At 37.3% G+C, this 21172-nt stretch overlaps 1 protein-coding gene across 7 annotated transcripts in view; it reads right to left on the bottom strand.

The window, feature by feature from the left end:
* The window catches only part of DCUN1D4 (defective in cullin neddylation 1 domain containing 4), a 116273-nt gene that overhangs the window by 19916 nt on the left and 75185 nt on the right, over nucleotides 1-21172 (bottom strand). For all 7 annotated transcript variants that reach the window (XM_072620733.1, XM_072620734.1, XM_072620735.1 and 4 more), the window contains 2 exons: nucleotides 10117-10208; nucleotides 2687-2795 (listed from right to left, as the gene is read on the bottom strand). In XM_072620733.1, the coding sequence (XP_072476834.1) occupies nucleotides 2687-2795; nucleotides 10117-10208 (201 nt within the window). The remainder of the gene's footprint in view (nucleotides 1-2686; nucleotides 2796-10116; nucleotides 10209-21172) is intronic.

The raw sequence follows: 21172 nt of genomic DNA, 5'->3' as shown, positions 1-21172 counted from the left end.
GTACAAAAATTCACTGAAGGAAAGGATGCCTTAAAAAGTAGAACTGTGCAAATGGAAAAGAAGGTACAAAAGTTCACTGAAGAAAATAGTTCCTTAAAAATTAGAATTGGGCAAGTGGAAGCTAATGACTTGATGAAGACATCAAGAAATAATTTTTAAAAATAAAAAAAATGAAAAAATAGAAGAAAACATGAAGAATCTCATTGGAAAAACAAATCCAGAAGAGATCATTTAAAAATTATTGCATTACCTAAAAGTCATGATTTAAAAAAAAAAAGAGCCTGGACATCATCTTTTAAGAAATCATCAAGGAAAACTACCCTGTTATTCTAGAACCAGAAGATAAAATAGAAATTGGAAAAATCCACTGATCAATTCCAGAAACAGCTGATAAATGAAATGAAAACTTTCAGGAGTATTATAGCCAAATTCAAGAGCTCTCAGGTCAAGGAGAAAATATTCCAAGCAGCTGAAAAGAAACAATTAAAATATCATGAAGCCACAGTCAGGATAGCACAAAATTTAGTAGTTTCTATGTTAAGTACAGGAGAGCTTGGACTATGGTATTTCAGAGGGCAAAAGAGCTAGGAATATACCCAAGAATCACCTACTCAGCAACTCTGAGTATAATCTTTCAGGGAAAAAAAAATATTCAATGAAATAGAGAACTTTCAAGATTTCCTGATGAAAAGACCAGAGCTGAACACAAAACTTAACTTTCAAACACAGGAATCAAGACAAACTTCGAAAGGTAAAAAAGAGAAATCATAAGGGATTCGGTAAGGTTAAACTATTTACATCCCTACATTATTAGATGACACATAACTATATACTGATTCAACCATTCTGTAGAGCAATTTCAAACTATGCCCAAAGGGCTATAAAACCATGTATACTCTTTGACCAAGGAATACCACTACTGTGCCTGTATCCCAAAGAGATAAAAAAACAAAAAGGAAAAGGACTTATAAGTACATACAAAAATATTTATAGCAGCTCTTTTAGTGGTGGCAAAGAACTGGAAATTGAGGGGACATCCATCAACTGGCATATGGCTGAACAAGCTGTTGCATATGATTGTGAAGGAATACTAGATATATAATACTAGACTTATAAGAAATAAGCAGGATGCTCTCAGAAAAGCTGGAAAGACTTACATGAACTAAGGCAAAGTTAAATGAGCAGAACCAGGAGAACGTTGTAACAGCAGGATTCTATTATAAGCAACTGTGAATGACTTAGCTATTTTCTCAGCAATACAATGATCCAAGACAATTCTGAAGGAATTTTAATGAAAAATGCTATCCATCTCCAGAAAAAGAATCAACAGAATGCGAATGCAGATTGAAGCATCCTTTTTACTTATTACTTTCTTTTTCTTGGATTTTTTTGTCTATGTTTTCTTTCATAAAATGACTAAAAGAAAACTATGTTTTGCATGACCACATGTATGACCTATGTCAAACTGCTTGCCTGCTTAGTGTGAGTACAGGAGGAGGGAAAGGAGGAAGGGAGAGAATTTGGAACTCAAAAAAAATTTTAAAAACAAATGTTAAAAACTGTTTCTACAAGTAATTGGTGAAAAATACTAAATTTTAAAAAACATTTTTTTGCTTACACGTAATTGAGAAAAAATAAAAAGAAACAACATTTTAAGAGATCATTGTGGAAAAACAAATCTATTACTTTATGAAGATCCTAAAGAAAAAAAAGAAAAGATCCTAGCCACATGGATAAATGACTGTTTTTAAATATTTAATAAATATTTTTATCACAAACATACAACATACACGTAATCTCATCCATTGTTTCAGAATTCATTTTATTACAATTTATCAAAAATTGACATCAAATCAGGAATAACTTTCTCATGTGCCTGAGTTTGATTCAATAAATGTATGCCAAGCAGGATGACATATTTTAAAGAAATCTTTCAAAACTTCAGATTCCTGATTCTCTATGTGGGAACTTGTCCTAATAGTGCAGAATGTAACTCCTTCCATGACTTAATAGCTTCCAAGTTTCTCTGATCCCACTCCCCGCCCCCAAGATCACATGGTGCCCAACCCTACAAGTAATAAGCTTTTGCAAATGCAGCTTGACTGGTCCTAGATAACAGACTGAATGTAAGCTACCATCTTTGTGTTATACCAACTGAGATTCAACTTAATTTGATATTTCAGTCATTTCCACAAGATGATCCTGTCTTAACATCAAAGTCAAATCTAAATTTAAAAAAATTTGGACCATTTAACTGAATTTACAGATGTTTCTGTTGTTTTACACAATATAAAACACTTTTCATCATTACCTAACAAATACTCATTCTGCTGAATAGTTACTATAGTTCATGCTGAAGGAGACGCAAATATAAACCAGTCGAGACCCAAACCAACTTAAATGAATATATACATTAAAAATTTTTAATTTCCCATTTTTAAGCTGACTTTAATCACACCAAATGAATGACTCACTAGATTTTTATTGTAACTGGTTTGCTATCACATCTAATTTTTAACGAGACAAGGTGCTAGTTTTAAAAGAATGTACATATCAAAAGAAATGTTAACTAGCATCATGGGAGTAATTTAAACCAGCCTCTTTGTTATGGCATATAAAAATGAACTCTCAGGAAACATTTAAAATAAAAAACAAAAACATATGGCTTAGCTACCAGAATACTCACCCGGGCAAAATCAAATGCATATCTGTAAATAAGTTTAAAATTTGCAGGCTCATTTAATAAAGATCTCAAGTAATCCAAAGAACTTCTTAATTTCTCTGTTGAATCACATCTAAAGAAAAAAGAGAAAACGAGAAGTGCTACATATAAAATCCAGGTCTATGATTTGCCACACAAAAAAACCCTTTGTAGTAACATGTACTACAAGCAAAGGGAAAACACTGAAGGGTAAAGGTAAAGTAAATAAATAACCTGATACAAACAATAAATGAAATTGTTGTTCTTACAACAAGGCACAATATTTCACAAGTCAACTTCACTTTTACAATCACTAGCTCTTTATAACTGGGTCTTAAGTCTCTATTTTCAACTTTAAAATAAAAACTACAGGATGCTGGACAGGTTTCATCATTACACACTAAATGCCTTCTATCTGCATAATGTATATGTATATGTGTGTGTATATATAGCTATACATAGGACAGTTGGTGGTACAGGGGAGAGAGCACCATGCCTAGAGTCAAGAAGACCAAGTTCTAATCTAGCCTCTGTATTTACTAGCTATGTGGTCCTGAGCACATCACTTAACCCTGTTTGCCTCAGTTTCCTCATCTGAAAAATGAGCAGGAGACGGAAATGGCAAACCATCCCAATATCTTTGCCGAGAAAGCCCCAACGGGTCACCAAGTCTGAAACAACAATAATACAACAACAATGTTGTTGCACAACAATCTATATAAAAAGGTGAATATGTACACAGATGTGTACACATATATGCATGTGTATATAATACGCCAGATACTTGCATGTATACCATATACATGCACAATACATATATAAACGATGTGCAAATAGATTTACACGTATACTATATGTACACATATAATATCTAAACAGCACCTGCAAAGTAGAACTTATACTAGAGCACAATGCGGTGCAGATCATTTACGTAGAAAACTATTTTTTGTAACTGTTAGCTAAATATTCCATGGACCTAGATATCTAAGAGAAGGACAACAATCTAAAACTCAATAAATTATTGTGAATATTTAATATGAATTTTATTCTGAAGCACACAAAAAAAGAACTATGGATTCCTTTCTGGTTAGTTCCTGTATTACAACATATATTCAAAGTCAACAAATTCAGTCATTTTCCGATTTCACTGAATATTAAAAACTGGCTTGCTTGATGATAAATTAACAACTGCAGCATACCCAAGTAAGCAGTAATATTTATTTGCTATCTACTTACTGATATATTAATCTATTTACAAAGAAGAGGGCGAAAGTAATTTTTGTGTATTAAAAGAAGAGTTTCTGTTATAGTTTCTGTTACAGAAGTAATTTGAACTTCCTTTCAATCTTAGAATATTAAAAAAAATTTTTAAAAACATTTCAAACTATGGAATAAAAAAACTGATTTATACTGTACTATCAATACACTAAACACTTTTAGAAAATAATCACAAAGTACCAAAATACAATCTTTAAAAACAAATAACCCAACTTTATAGAATAGAGCTATTATGCAAGCCAATATGAACCACAAGTAACAACTGGGCCTACAACTGCTCTGGGCTTCAGTTTTCCTGTCCAATGAATGGGATCTACACCTTCTAATATACTCAAAATTCCATTTACATTGCTTATGCAGCACCCTAAGCTACTCAGAAAAAGTACAGAAAATACTTCCCAGATGGAGGAGAAAAATAGTTAGTTTTAATTTCTTAGATAAAAGAATGGTGACTGGAGCAGGACTTCAAATGAAAGAAAAAAATTTCCTATCTCACTTTAAAGAACAGGCAGAAAAATTAGAGAATTATTTCAGGAATTTTTCTTCAGATTTTTAAATTATTGCCTTTCTCTTGTTTTGGAGGTTGTAAGCTAGGTTTGGGTTTTTTTGGCAGGGGGGGAGAATTAGAATACCATATACTTGGAGAAATATTATTTGCTCAGTTATTTGAAAAAGTGTTCGTTTTTCCAACAAGGAAATTTACCTCAAAAATTAAGTACTAGATGACTGGCACAGTGGATGGTGCACCGGGTGTAGAGTCAGGAATGGCTGAGTTGAAATTTGGCCTCAGATACTTAGAAGCTATGCGACCCTGGGCAAACCACTTTAAGCTTTGTTTGCCTCAGTCTTCTCATCCGTAAAAATGAGCTGGAGAAGGACATGGCAAACATGCCAAGAACATCCCAAATGGGATCTTGAAGATTCGAACACGACTGAAAACAAGTCAATCAGATGACTTCTGTTGCAGAGCATTTTGCTACGTAACTTATTATTTTAAATTTTCCAGTATCATCTTAATGAAACGTGATCATACTAATTCTGTTTGTTGTTACCTAAGCAGTCCAAAAGATGCAGTCTGGTTTCAGCAGCACAAAGTATCCCAGAAATAAGAAGCAACGGGCACCAGACAAAATGGTTCCAGCTTCTTAACAGGATTAAGCTGGGGAGATCAAGGGCCGGATCTACAACTTCATTCAAGTTATGAAAGCTGGGGAAAGGGAAGCATCTTAAATGCTGCAATTTTTATCGACTTTAATTTTACCCCATGATTCACGGGGTCAGATTCTTCCTGTCCTTCCTCCTGTAGCTGAAGGGAAATCTGAATTTAGAAACCCTGGGGAACCCAATCCAAGAGACACCCCAGTGCTGCAGACTGGCTGCTCTCTCCTTCCCTCAAGAACAGTTCTCAGGCAGGCAATTTGCTTGCTTTTGTTTTCTGGCTCTTTGAGTAGGACTTCCTGCATTCCCCAAAGTGCTGCTCACCATCGGATGCTATGCTATGATAGTAATACTGTTTTTAAAAAGATACTTCAACAATTTCCTTTTGTTTCTTTTACTCAACTGTTTTTGTGTTAATTTTGCCTTTATCACTATTCCCTACCCACTAACCTCCTTCACCTCCTCCAAAAATGCACATATGTGTCTTGTATAGTAAAAGACTATATGTAAATTTATAAAGTAATAGAACAGGGGTGGGGAACCTGTGGCAGGCCTCAAGGCCACATGCGGTCCTCAAATGCAGCCCCTCTGACCTGAATCCAAATCTCACAGAACATGAGGTTAGACTGTAGACACTGCTTATGTCAAATTTTTACCTTCTGTGGATGAAACAGTACTAAGTTCAAAATATACTTAGTATTTTGAAAAATAGAAGATGTTTTTGTTAGAAAAAAGATGGTTTGATTTTCATTCTGCATCCTGTCCTGATAGCTTTGAAAGGGAAAGGCAGATTTGTAATAAAAATCTACCCTACTTTGTTCAAAGTCATAAATCTCAGAGAAAAGGGAGACAAAGAAAAGATGACAAACACAAGTTGGCAACAAGATTTTACACAGTTCATAGTTCCTTAACTTTTGGGGTACAGTTTCAAATTATTTTCCAGAATGGCTGAATCAATTCACAGCTCCACAGACAAGCACCAGAATGCCCATTTTCCCCTTAGCCCCTCCAACGTTTGTCTTTCTTGCCAAACTGCTGTGAGGTAAAACCTCAGAATTGCTTTAATTCTAATTCTCTCATTTTTAGCAATTTGGAAGATTTTTTCATAAATGGTTAGAGGCTTGGAAAATGCTTGTTCATATTCACTGACCATTTATCTAAAGGGAAATGGATCCTTAGTCTTATACATTTGAGTCAGTTCCTTATCTATCCTGGTATTACAAACATTTTTCCCCTCAGTCTCCTGGTTCCCTTCTAATTTTAAATCTGTTAGTTTTGTGAAAAACTTTTTAATTGTATGTAATCCAAACAGTCTTGCTTCCTGTGATGCTCCATCACTCATGTGGTCATGAACTCACCTCCCACCCACTTCACCCTCATCCAGAGATCCGAAAGGTAGTTTCTTCCTTCTTCTACTAATTTACTTATGATATCCCCTTTTATATCTAAGCTATGTATTCATTTGAAGTTTAACTTGGTATACAGTATGAGATGTTGGTCTACAACTAATTTCTGCCAGATTGTTATCTAATTTTTTCAAAAGTTTTTGTCAAATAATGAGTCCTTACACCACTAACAATGCTACTGTTACTTTCCTTATTTATACTGGGTATTTAACCATTCCACTAACCTTAAATTTTTAACCATTCTCAAATCATTCTGATAATTACTGATCTGCAGTACAGTTTTAGATGTGATGCTGCTAGTCTTACTTTCCCCACTTTTAATCCTATTCTTTCCCTTCTAAGATTTTTGATCCTTTGTTCCTCCATATAAACTTCCTTATAATTTTTCTAGCTCTACAAAATAAAAATTTGATCATTTACTAGTAGAGAACTATATGACTAAATCAATTTTGATGGTATGGTCATTTTTATTAGATTGACATAGCTCATCCAATTATTAAATATTCCCTTCTCCAATTATTTCAGTCTGTCTTTATTTCTGTATTTTTTTAATATTTAGATCTACATAATTTCCACATGTTGAAGACACAGCTCTAGTACCAGTGCCTTTTTGGTTCAGATTTGACGCTGGGATAAAATGAGGAACTCAAAAAATACTGAACATTTAATGGAGGATTACTTGCCCTAACACTGTAAGTACATATAACAAGGATATAGTGGCACTTCCACCCTCCAGACAGTTCTTATTTACATCTGAAAAATACATCTGGTCATTAAGTCATCAGGTTAGGGTAACTTTTTCTTTTCTGTTTTTTGTTTTCCTTTAAATTAATTTATTTAATTTTAGTTTTCAATATTCACTTCCATAAGCTTTTGAGTTTTAAATTTTCTCCGCCTCCCTCCCCTTCCCACCTCCCCAAGAGAGTATGAAATCTGATAATGGCACTACGTACACATTCTTATTAAACATATTTTCACATCAGTCAAGCTGTAAAGAAGAATTAGAATGAATGGTAAAAAGAAAAAACAAAACCAAAGTATCAAGCAAATAGTCTGCTTAGATCTGCATTCAGACTCCATGGTTCTTTCTCTGGATGTGAACAGCATTTTCCATCATGAGTCTTTTGGCGCTGGCTTAGGTTCCTGCACTGCTAAGAAGAGATGTCTATCAAAGTTAGTCACCACATAATGTGGCTGTTACTGTGTACAATGTTCTCCTAGTTCTGCTCAGTCCACTCAGCCTCAGTTCATGTAAGTCTTTTCAGATTTTCCTGAAGTCTGCCTGCTAAGTGGGCAACTCTTATGGTCTCAGACACCCACTAAGTCTGAGAGGCCCAGACTGTAAACTGATGGGACTTTGTAAACCTTTTCACAAGAAAGCTATACCAGGAAAGCTGGAGCAGCCTCCGTATGAGGGAAGGAGAAATTGGGGCTGAAGGAAACACTGGTTCTGTCATAGGGCATATATATTTTGGTAGACATTCTCCCAAATATTTTATACTTTCTGTAGCTATTTTGAATGGAAATGCTCTTTCTAGCTCTTCCTGTTGAATTTTGCAGATAAGATATATGAATGCTCATGGCTTTATGTGAATATATTTTATACCCTATAAGTTTGTTGAATTGTTTCAATTTTTGAATTGATATTACAGATTTCATAATAAATCAAATCATTTACAAAAAGTTATAATTTTGTTTCTTCTTTGTCTATGAATTCTCTTTCCTTCTTATTGCTATCAAGAGAATTTCTAGCACTATGTTAACAGGAGGGGTAATAATAGGCATCCTTGCTTTACCTTTGGTTGAATTAGAAATATATTCAACTTTTCTCCATTACAAATAATATCCTTGATTTTAGATAGTTATTACTTAGTATGTTAACAAGATAAAGTCTATTCATTCTTATACTTATAGGGTTTAGAATAGGTTTGGGACCTTGTCAAAAGTCTTTTTCATTATCTACTGATATAATCATGTGGTTTTTATTACATGATTAACATGGTATTTTCTACTTATAACCTTCCTCAGCAACTGTACATGTCTGCTATAAACTCAACCTGGACATGTAGGTAATCTTTTTTTAATATGATGTAGCCTACTTGCTAATATTTTACTTAAATTTCTTGCATAAACATTCATTAGGGTATTGGTCTACAGATTCATTTTTGTTTGTCCCTGGTTTATATATAAGACCATATTTGTATCACAGAAAGAGATTGGAAGGGTTACTTATTTTCCTATTACTGCAATCAGAATTAAATGTTCTATGTATGTTTTCAACACCTCTAAATGTTTCTAAATCCATCGTAGTCCTGGAGTTTGTTTAGTTTTTTTTCCTTTGGGAGACCATTTATAGTTTGTTCATTTTCTTTTTCTGATAAAGGGTTAATGAATCAGGTATTTTTCTTTTATTGATATTTTTAAAGCAGTTATCTATTTCCTCTAAGGTATTAAGTTTTGTGGCCAAAAAATGTTTCTGATAATTTCTTTTGTTTACTCTTTAATTGTTGTGAATTCTTCTTAAGAGCAGGGGCTATTTCAATTCTGCCTATGGTCGATGCCTAGCCCAGTGCCACCTACGTAGAATGTGGATGTTAAATGATTAACATATTTCAAAATTATCTAAATATAGTAAAAAACAAAGCATTATTAATCTCATTTTAAAAGTAGAAAGAATATACATATATATATGTATACATATAAAATCCATACTTAAAGTGAAGAGAAGTAGAAATCATTCTAAGTTGTCAGGACTTAAATAATCAGTACACTACTGAATCACCAAGACCTACTAATATTCAAAAGTAAGTTTTAATGCATTTCAAGTTCAACACGAGTCTAAAGTGTGACAGAGAAGTCAAAAAAACTAACAGACTAAATGAAAAGAGTCATAGTTTCCAGAACAGGGAAGGTTAACAGTCAGCCAGACTGCTTCTGGACAACTGGGTTTAGCTAACAGCATCATATTTTAGGAAGGATATAAACAAACTGGAATACATTCAGGAAGCCAACCAGGCTGGTGAATAGACTAAAGACTCTTCCAAAGAAGGATAAATTGAAGCATATCAAATGATGTTGTGCCTAGATAGAGGGGAGCAAGGAATGTACAACAGTCACATTAAGTCCTTTTAGGTCTCCAGGAATGTTGGTCACAGTGAACCAAACTAGGAGAAAGACATGGAAGCTGGAGAGCCAGATGTCAGCTCCATGTAAGGAGAAACTTCTTAAGTGGTTCAAAATGACAATGGGCTGCCTCGAGAGGTAACAGGATCTCCCCATTACAGTGAGTTTTCCAATGGGTACCACGGAGTCACTTGTCATAGAAGGGATTCATGTTCAGGCACTGTTGGTACTAACAGGCTCACCGAGATCCCTTACAATTTTACAGTTTTGTGAAAATTCCTAATTGTCATTGCACCTCTAACTAGTAAACGTTTAGAATGTTAGACTCTAAAGTGTATTACTCGAAATGGAACTAAGTAAACTCCCCAAAGCAGAAACAAAATTTACATACACAAGTGTGGGCATATACACACAATTTACATAATTGTTGTTCCTTAAATAAAGACTTACTGCAGAGACGTCATTCCTTTCAACCATTCCTGTAATGTAAAATAACCCATGTTCTGGGCATCTAATTTCCAAGCTAGTACAAGCATGACCACCTGTTTAAAAAAAAAAAAAAAGAACAAAACACAGATGAAAGGCAATAAAACATTGGAATTTAGTTTCTAATATACACCTTGCCAAATCCTTCCATTTATGCAAAAACTGAAAAATGAATGGAGCAGCTTTTAACAAAAAAAGGCTTAGATTTCTGGCTAAGATGGAGGCAGGCTCCAAGGGCTGTAGCATCCTATTGTAGAACTTCAAAAGGGGCCCTTGAAGATCCCTAAATCTTACAGATTCAGGAGGGCCTAACTTCAGGAGGAAACCAAGGCAAGAACCAGTTGACCCAGGGTAAGACCAATCAGGAATGACCACCTCCCCCCAAAAGTACATTATAGTGAAGAGCCTGGTCTTTTGTACAATGTCCCAATTCAAGAACTAAAACTCGAGAGATGAACAAACCAAAGAAATGCAGACTAATGTCAAAAATTACTGTATTTTAAAAGAGTACCCAAAAGAAGGGAAAAAGCAACTTCCTAATAAAATAAATTAATATTCCACAAGGACTACACAGAAGAAATGAAGCAAGAGATTTAAAAAATGAAATAAAAGCTCTTGAGGAAAGAAATGGAAGGAGAATAAATGAAAAAGGAGAAAGAAGTGAACATTATCTAATAGCTGACTCCCTAAAAACTAGAATAGGACAAACAGAAATCAATGACTCCATGAGACAATAAGAAATATTAGAACAAAATCACATGATTGAAAAATAGAAAACAATCAGATATTTAATATAAAAAATAATTGACCTAGAAAACAGGTCAAGGAGAGATAAGTTCAGCATCATTGGACTCCCTGAAAATCATCATTAAAAAAAAAAGCCAGACCAGTATTTAAACAATCACAAAATAAAACTGCCCAGTGAGGACTGAAAGAACTTTCTGAAGGACAAACCAGAAGGAAAAGCCCCAGAAATATCATAGTCAAAATCCAGAACTCCCGTGTGAAATAAAAAACGCTGTAGGCATCTAGAAAGAAGTGTTCAAGTACCAAAGAATACAGCTCAGACAAAACCTGGAAACTTCTACTAAAAAGAAGAAAAAATCTTGGAAAAACATATTTCAAAAAGAAAAAACAAATAACCAAGGATAATTTATCCTGCAAAGCTGAATAGAAACTGACAAGAAAACAAAATGGACCTTTAATGGAAGACTTTCAGACTTTTCTGATAAGAAAACCAGAGCTCAGTATGAACTTTGAAATTCAAACACAAGTCAAGAAAATTTAGAAAGGCAAACTGATGTGAGTGACTGGAAGGCCTTGAATGATGTTGTAATGGCCAAGAGGTGTCCCTTCATATATTTAATGTCTTCAAAGAATTGAGGGAGTTTATTATGAAAAACTGAGGTCTCGGGGTTAGATTGCTTCTCTTCTGAGGAAAGCAAAGGGAGGATAAAAGAAAGATATTAGTATCCCAAGGAGTTAGAAGAATAGTATAAAAATATGGAGGAAGGGAAAGAAGTTAACAGGAATCAGACAGGCTTCACTCTTATCCCACCTAGACAAAGGAGCACTGGAACCCCCTCCCCACCCCACCAGAAATGTGTCCAACTCAACAAAGTAAACTAAGAGGGAGGACAAAACCAGGGAGGGAATAGTTGTATGCAAAATAAACCTCTTGATTCTAAAGGAAATACTGGAAAAAAAGAAACAAAAAATCTAAGGGAGTATGGAGTATCTATCAATTGGAGATTGGCTGAATAAATTTTGGTATGTTATAATATAAAAAACGACAAGAGATGTTCAAAGAATCTTGTACGAACTGATGTAGTATGAAATGAAGACAACCAGAACAGTTTCTAATAAGTACAATAAAACTACAAAGAAAAATAACTGGAGATTTAATAGCAGTGACTAATGCAGAAGACTGTGATGAGACATGTTACGCCCTCCTAAGACGTGACGGCCTCAACGCGCAGAAGGAGTCATATATTATTTTTGGACATGGTCATTGTGTGAATTCATCTTACTTGACTGTTTATTTGTTACAAGCTTGTTTTTTTCCTTCAGTTTTTTAATTGGCAGTGAAGTTAGGCACACTGATGCTTTAAAATGGAGAGCTACTAAAAAACTTTAACGCACAGAAAAGTGAAGCAAATTAAGAAAGGTCAGACAAGAGCACAGTTCTGAAAGTAATATATGGAATTTTATATATACATTTTTTAAAAAGCAGTATAAAATGAAGATTCACAGTTTCATTCTTCTATATGTATGTGTGTGTGTGTGTGTGTGTGTGTATGTGTGTATATATATATATATATATATATATTTGTATTTGGTCAAAAATAAGAAAATACAATATTAAAATTATAAAAAACACACTTATGTCTATTACTTAAACTTATACTGAACCCCCTACCACTTGAGAGTTACTGTTATTTCAGTTAATGTTATAGGATAATTAAGCTTTTTTGTTGGTTGTCTTGGAGCCCAGCCATTTTTTTTCATATTGTCTTAAAGGCAAAATATACTGAGTTCTAGACAGCCAACTTACAAATGAACTCCGGAATACAACCTGTACCTAAATTGAGAACTATCTGTATTCTTTCATAGGTGCCCAAAACACAGCTTTTAAAATGCTTGTGTTTAATGTGGTTGGTAATGCTTCTGTGGTTAGTAAGGGCACATAAGTGTGGATAATGGGTTAATATCTAAACTTAAAGCATCACTGAAGCATGATTTTCAGTGCACAGATACGGAGGGAAAAAAGTGGTATGGAGGTACATAGTCTGTACAAACCCTGAGTGAATAGTCTGCATCAAGATTATGAGGCTCGAGGAGCCAAGATGGTGGAGTAGAAAGATACACATATGCTAGTTCCTACCCCACAGGCCATAAAATACCTGTAAAGAAGAACTCTCAAGAAATTCTGGAGCAGCAGAAGTCACAGAACAATGGAGTGGAGGAGATTTCTATCCCAGAGGGACCTGAAAGACTGACAGGAAAGGCCTGTTGTGCACTGGACACGGAGCAGAGCCCCCACAAGGCACTAAAGGGAGCAGATCTGAGCAGGATTCAGGGACAGAATCTCCAGCGGCAGCACAGATCCTTCAACCCACAGGAGGCAAAGGTCAATAAGAGGGTCTTTTCAGCTGGCTGAGAGGGGAGCAAGGTGTCCCCATAATTCAGGTCTCCTCAGGAGGCAGCAGAAGACGGAGCTCCCAAAGCAGGCAGTAGCCTGAATCCATTGTTGAAGGTCTCATCAGAAAGCCCCTGAGGAAACTGAACCCCGTGTGGTGGCCCTGCCCCTACCTGAGCAGCTGATCTTAATCTCACACTGAATAGCAGCCCTACCCCTGCCTAAAGCCCTGAGGCTTGGGAGCAGCCCATTTGAATCTCAGCCCCCAGTGCTGGCTTGGCAGAGCTGGCAGCCAGGATGTTGTGGAGAGGAAACTCAGAAGTCAAGTAACTGGTTGAGAAAATTCCCAAAAAGGGAAAAAAAATAAGACCATAGAAGGTTACTTTCTTAGGGAAAAGGTGTCTCCCCCCATCCTTTCAGATGAGGAAGAACAAGGCATACTGTCAGAGGAAGTCAAGGCCTCTGCCTCCAAAGAGAACTTAAACTAGGCTCAGGCAATAGAAGACCTTAGAAAACAAGTTAGCAGCTTACTAAAGGAGAACCAAAAAAATGCTGAGGAAAATAACAGCTTTAAAAAGAGGCTAACTCAATTGAAAAAAGAGGTCCAAAAAGCCAATGAGGAAAAGGAGGTTTTAAAAAGCAGAATTACCCAAATGGAGGAGAAGGTTCAAAAGCTCATTGAACAAAATAATTCGCTGAAAGAGAGAACTGAGTTCAGAGAAACGAATGACTATGAGATAAACCAAGCAGTTAGAAAACAAAACCAAAAATTTGAAAAAATAGAAGATAATGTGAAACACCTCACTGGAAAAATAACTGACCTGGAAAATAGATCCAGGAGAAATAATTTAAAAATTATTGGACTACCTGAAAGCCATGATCAAAAAAAGAGCCTAGACATTATCTTCCATGAAATTATCAAGGAAAATTGCCCTGATGTTATATAATCAGAGGGCAAAATGGATATTGAAAGAATTCACCAATCACCTCCTGAAAGAAACCCGAACAAAGAAACTCCTAGGAATATTGTGGCCAAATTTCAGAGTTCCCAGATCAAGGAGAAAATACTGCAAGCAGCTAGAAAGAAACAATTTGAATTCTATGGAAATACAATCAGGATAACACAGGATCTGGCAGCTTCAACATTAAGGGATCGAAGGGTTTGGAGTGGGATATTTCAGAAGTCAAAGGAACTGGGATTGAAACCAAGAATCACCTACCCAGCAAATCTGAATATAATACTTCAAGAGAAAAAATGGTCATTCAGTGATATAGATGACTTTCAAGAATTCATGTTGAGGAAAAGACCAGATCTGTATTTAAAAATTTGACTTCCCAAGACAAGAATCAAGAGAAGCATGAAAAGGTAAACAGAAAAGATAACTCATAAAATATTCTCTAAAGCTGAACTGTTTACATTACTACATGGAAAGAAAATATTTTTAACTTTTGAATCTTTTCTCAGTGTTTGGGTAGTTGGAGAGATTGATTGTACATACACATACACATAGATAGAGAGTACAGGGTGTGTTATATCAGAAGAGATGATATCCACACACACACACAAAATAAAATAAAATAAAAATTAAGGGGTGAAGAAGAAAAATTCTGGGAAGAGAAAGGGAGTAATGGAACGGGGCAGGCTGTAACTCACAAAAGAGAAAAAAAAGTCTTATTCAATGGAGGAGATAAGGGAAAAAGGGAGGGGGTGGAAAATAAAGCTACTCTCCCCACATGTGGCTGAAGGAGGGAATAACATGCTCACTAAATTTGATATGAAAATTTATATCGCACCACAGGAAAGTAGGAGAGGAGGCGACAGGTGGAGCGAGGGGAATGTTAGAAGGGAGGGCAAATAGGAGAAGGGAGTCACTAGAAACAAACACTTTCGAGAAGGGACAAGGTCAATTGTAAGGGGGGAAAATAAGGGGGGGATAGGGTAGGACAGAGGGCAATATAATTAGTATTACACAGCATAATTATTATGGAAGTCTTTTGCAAAAGAACACATATTTAGTCTGTATTGAATTGCTTCCCTTCTCAATGGGGCTGGGGAGGGAGAGAAGTTGGAATTCAAAATGTTAGAAACAAATATTGAGAATTTTTATTGCACATAATTGGGAAATAAGAACTACAGGGAATGGGGTATGGAAATTTATCTTGCCCTGCAAGAAAAGAGAAAAGATGGGGATAGGAGAGGGGTGGGGTGTGATGGAGGGGAGGGTACATTGAGAGAAGGAGTAATCAGAATGCAAGGTACCAGGAAGCAGGGGGAGGGGAGTGATGGGGAGAAAAATTGGACATGTTACAAAGTGAGGTAAAAGCAATCAGTGTTAAAACAATAGACAATTAATTACTGAGAATAAATCAATGATATCTTTAGTTTGGAGAAAAGAATTTCAGTCTAAATTTCCTAGAGGTAGGTAACCTCGGGTAAAATTTGGCACTGATGGAAAAGTCAAGGTTTTAATGGTAAATTTGATCTTATGATTGCCATTTAATCAGGAACTAGAGCATGTATAGAAAGACATATAAGCCACTTAAGACTTGCCTCAAAAGATGTTTCTTTGCCAAAGTGAAATTATAATCATATTTGAAACCTGGTTATTGGAACTTGCCACTTTTAGATGTTATGGGACTATTAAGTGACTGCTCTTCTGAGTCTAACTCCAGGTATGGGTAGCAATCTGAGCCTCCAACCCATGATGCCAGTAAGCTGATGAGATGCTGGTATGAACTGCATAAGGTGATCTCAAGGGAAGGGTGAAAGCATGGGCTAAGGTGGGATTCTCCTGACTCAATTTCCCTACACCTGGCAGACTTTAAGCCTAATTGAATGCAAGTGGATAATCTAATCCTGCCTGGAATTGACATGAAGTTGGGGAGATATTGTATCCCTGCAATGTCCCTACTCTTGGTGGCAATTTTCTATAGTCAAAAGCTTTGAAAGCTTAATACCAAATCTATTCAATTATAGATTATTGATAGGGGAACATCCAAGGTTGTCTAAAATTAAACCATTAGGCATAGGACTTTAGACCAACAACAATAAGTTAGGGTCCTTTAATTCTTAGTAATACTGTGGAGACAATTAGGTCAAGAGCTTGTGAAGTTAGCAACATAAATATTATTTGTGTCTCAGTTGGTTAACGTTTAAAAAAAAAAATTCTTTTGTGGTCCATAATGTAAATGCTTTAAAAAAGAAGTATCACCTGACCAAAAGTTTGAATTGCTTTATCTGTTATAAACTGTGTTAAAAATAAATAAATAAAAAAAGATTGTGAGGCTCTTGAAACAAAGAGAAGACAATACTGAATCAAAGCAAAACAACAATGGTGGGAGAAAAATCCCACTGGCAGGGGGATAAGATAGAAGGTAGAGAGAGACAGATAAATAATTTATAAAATGAGTTAGAAATAGACTGTATCTGTAAATACACATGAACAAACTACCATATTTTCTCATTCCTTATTCTCCTTCAGTAGTTGATCTTCCTACTCCTACAAACCAAGAGTGGCTAGCTCACATAGCCCATTCACTGGCCCTTTTCTTTCTCCACTCTCTCCTCTGGGCAATCTCATTCACTACCACAGATTCATAGTGTAATGGACTGGGTGTTAGACTTGGAGTCAGAAAAATTTAGGTTCAAATCCTACCACCTACACTTACTAACTAAATAAGCAAGTACAAATCACTGAACCTCACAGTTCTCATCCATAAAATGGAGAAAATTCCCACAGTATCTTCCTCATGGGAACCGGCAAAAGGAGCAGACGGAAATAATGTATATATAGCACTTCGCAAATCCTAAACGTTCAAGCCTACTCTTGTTTTTATTGTGACCTCAATACCCTCTACCACCCAGCTTTTTCCCAGGCCATCCCCTCTGCTCTGATACACGTTCTACTCTTTCTAATCTTGACCTCCTGGGTGAACCACTTTAAGTCTGCACTATCCCGTACTCCCTTGTCCTACTACCATTCATGCTTTGATAAACCCTAACCCAGGGATCACTCTCACTACTTCCTCTGTTCCTATTCCTGCATAAAGTGACTATTTCTGCTCCTGAACAGAACCGGGAGAAATCTCATACCCTGTGCTGTCTGGTTCACTACAAATTTATGCTATTTCATCTCAAGTGAGCCATCGCTGCAACAAAACAATCAATTCCCTTCCTCCTTCCTTACTTTCCACTGCCCGCAGCAGCTATCTCTTCCTCTCCTCAAACCTTTCACACCAGTCCCTCTCCCAATGCTCTCAGTGGTGGGTCTTGACAAGAAAATCAAGGCTTTTCATCCCTCCTCTCTCAAACCTTCAACATCATAATTCAGTACCTCCTTCTTTAGTGTACCCTAGCATCTGAGGAAAAGGTGGTACTTCTCCCCTGTCATTCCCACTCCATATATACTTACTCCTGTTCCCTTCCCTCTTTTCCAGAAAACCATCCTCCCTTCTATCATTTCCCTCTACTCCCTAATGTTCAATCTCTCCCTCTGTACTAGTTTGTTCCCTGGTGCCTACAAGCATGCCCAAGTTTCTACCCTAGGTCCCTGTCTCTTTTTTTTCTAATCTCTCTCACTTAGTCATTATTTCCTACAAGTTTATTCAACATCTCAGGTTTACGTATTAGGTCTACACTAACTCCTGAGCTGGTCAATTCCATAATACCAATGGCTTACTCAATATTCTTGACTGAATATCTCCTAAGTATCTCAAATGCACCATATCTGAAGCAGAATTCATTATCTTACCTCCAAAATTCACATTTCTTTTGAACTTCCCTGTTATTGACAAAGGAATCACCATACTAGTTAGCCAGGTATACAATATCATCCTCAATTGCTCACTGTCACCCATCTCACTTATCTAATCAGTTGCCAAGTCCTATCCTTTCTATCTCTACAACATCTCTTGAATCATTCCCTTCGCTCCACCCTCTGAGCCTCTACCCAGGACAGGCCCTTGCCCTGACTACTTTAATAGTTTCTTGTCTCTAAGGTATATGTCTGACCATGAGCAGATCATACTTCTCACATTCTCCATTCAGTGGACTCCAGGGACTCCCCATTACCTCTAGAACCAAATGTAACAACCTCCTCTGTAGCATTTCAAGCTCTTCTCAACTAGATTTCATCCTATCTTTCTAGACTTTTTACATATTACTCCCCTCTTACAGTTCAGTCATACTGCCTATAGTGATGCAGCATGTAGGATCAATAGGTATCAAAATCATCAACATATCGAAGCACACAAAACATTTGTACAGATTCCATTATAAAGAGCTCCTGAAAGAATAAAGAACTCAAGTGCCTAGAGGAATCTACAGTACTTATTGCTATAGTATGCCATAAAAATGACAACATACCGAAGCTAATTTACATTTTAAATCCTCTACCAAAAAATAAAAATAAATCTGTATATCAAAGGAAACAATGAAAAAAAGTAGGAATGAATGGGGAATAGAATTTCTAGACCTTTAACTGCATTACAAAGCAGAACCATTTGGTTAAAAAATAAACAAGTGGAGGGGCGGAGCCAAGATGGCGAAGTAGAAAGACACACATACACATAGCTCCGAACCCACAAACCACAGAACGGCAGAGGGGACTAACCCAGGGCGAATTCTGCACCCAGAGACCACGGAATATTGGAGCGAGGGAGATTTCTGTTCCGGAGAGACCTGCAAACCTCTCGCGGGGGGTCCTTCGCGCAGGGGACTGGGCGCCGGGGCGGGAAGAAGAGAGCAGCCCTACCGCGGCAGCGACACCGTGAGAAAAAGATCCAAGAGGGCTACGGGACGGAATCTCCAGCGGCCACGCGGGTCCCCCCACCCACAGAGGGACCTGCAAACCTCTCGCAAAAGGTCTGTCGCGCTGCAGACACAGTGCCCAGCCCGGACCTGCAGCGGCGACGGCGGCCGCGGCTCCAAGAGACACAGTTCTGAGAGGGATCCGGAGGCAGGATCTTCAGCAGCTGCACGGGCCCCCCACCAACAGGTGACTGACGGGGGTAGGTGAGAGAGTCTCTTTGGCGGGTTGAGAGGGGAGTGAGGTGCCCCCATGGCTCGGGCCCCCCCCCGGGAAGTGGGGGCTGAGAGGCGGCTACGGACGGGGGCTCCCCAAACAGGCGGGAGCCTGGATCCATTGTGGAAGGTCTGTGCATAAACCTCCTGAGGGAATTGAGCCAGAGAGGCGGCCCTGCCCCTGACCTCAGCACCTGAACTTAATTCTCACACTGAATAGCAGCCCTGCCCCCGCCAAAAATCCTAAGGCGGGAAGCAGCATTTGAATCTCAGTCCCCAAACGCTGGCTGGGAGGACCAGGAGGCGAGGTGGGTGTGAGGAGAACATTCAGAGGTCAGGCCACCGGTTGGAGAAAATGCCAAGAAAAGGGAAAAGAAATAAAACTATTGAAGGGTACTTTTTCGGAGAAAAGACACTTCCTCCCTTCCTTTCTGATGGGGAGGAACAATGCTTGCCATCAGGCAAAGACACAGAAATCGAGGATTCTGTGTCCCAGCCCACCCAATGGGCTTGGGCCATGGAAGAGCTCAAGAGGAATTTTGAAAATCAAGTTAGAGAGATGGAGGAAAGACTGGGAAGGGAAATGAGAGGGATAAGGGAGAAGCATGAAAAGCAGATCAGCTCCCTGCTAAAGGAGAACCAAAAAAATCTTGAAGAAATTGGCACCTTGAGAACTAGCCTAACTCAACTGGCAAGGGAGGTGCAAGGGGCCAATGAGGAGAAGAATGCTTTCAAAAGCAGAATTAACCAAATGGAAAAGGAGATTCAAAAGCTTACTGAAGAAAATAGATCTCACAAATCTGGAATGGTACAGATGGAAGCTTTGGACTTTTCGAGAAAGACAGATATCTCAGAACATACCGCGCAGATTCGAAAAATGGAAGATAATGTGAAATATCTTATTGGAAAAACAACTGACCTGGAAAATAGAATCAGGAGAGACAATGTAAAAATTCTGGGACTACCTGAAAACCATGATCAAAAGAAGAGCCTAGACATCATCCTCCACGAAATTATCAAGGAAAACTGCCCTGAGATTCTAGAACCAGAAGGCAAAATAAATATTCAAGGAATCCACAGAACACCGCATGAAAGAGATCCAAAAAGAGAAACTCCTAGGAGCATTGTGGCCAAATTCCAGAATTCCCAGGTGAAAGAGAAAATATTGCAAGCAGCTAGAAAGAAACAATTCAAGTATTGTGGAAATACAATCAGGATAGTACAAGATCTGGCACCTTCTACATTGAGGGATAGAAGGGAATGGAATAGGATATTCCAGAAGTCAAAGGAACTAGGACTGAAGCCAAGAATCACCTACCCAGCAAAACTGAGTATAATACTTCAGGAGAAAAAATGGTCTTTCAATGAAATAGAAGACATTCAAATTTTCCTGATGAAAAGACCAGAGCTGGAAAGAAAATTTGACTTTCTAACACAAGAATGAAGAGAACCATGAAAAGGTGAACAGCAAAGAGAAATCATAAGGGACTTACTAAAGTTGAACTGTTTACATTCCTACATGGAAAGACAATATTTATAACTCTTGAAACATTTCAGTATCTGAGCACTGGGTGGGATTACACACACACACATGCACACACGCACACATACATAGAGACAGAGTGCACAGAATGAATTGAAGAGGATGGGATCATATACTAAAAAAAAAAAATGAAATCAAGCAGTGAGAGAGAAATATTGGGAGGAGAAAGGGAGAAGTTATATGGGGCAAATTATCTCTCATAAAAGAGGCAAGCAAAAGACTTATTAGTGCAGGGATAAAGAGGGGAGGCAAGAGAAAAACATGAGATCTACTCTCATCACATTCCACTAAAGGAAGAATATAATGCACACTCATT

Source organism: Notamacropus eugenii, chromosome 6 (assembly GCF_028372415.1).
Source record: "Notamacropus eugenii isolate mMacEug1 chromosome 6, mMacEug1.pri_v2, whole genome shotgun sequence".
Lineage (NCBI taxonomy): Eukaryota > Metazoa > Chordata > Mammalia > Diprotodontia > Macropodidae > Notamacropus > Notamacropus eugenii.
The sequence above is the reverse complement of the archived record's forward strand: the minus strand, read 5'-3'. Positions and strand labels throughout refer to the sequence as shown.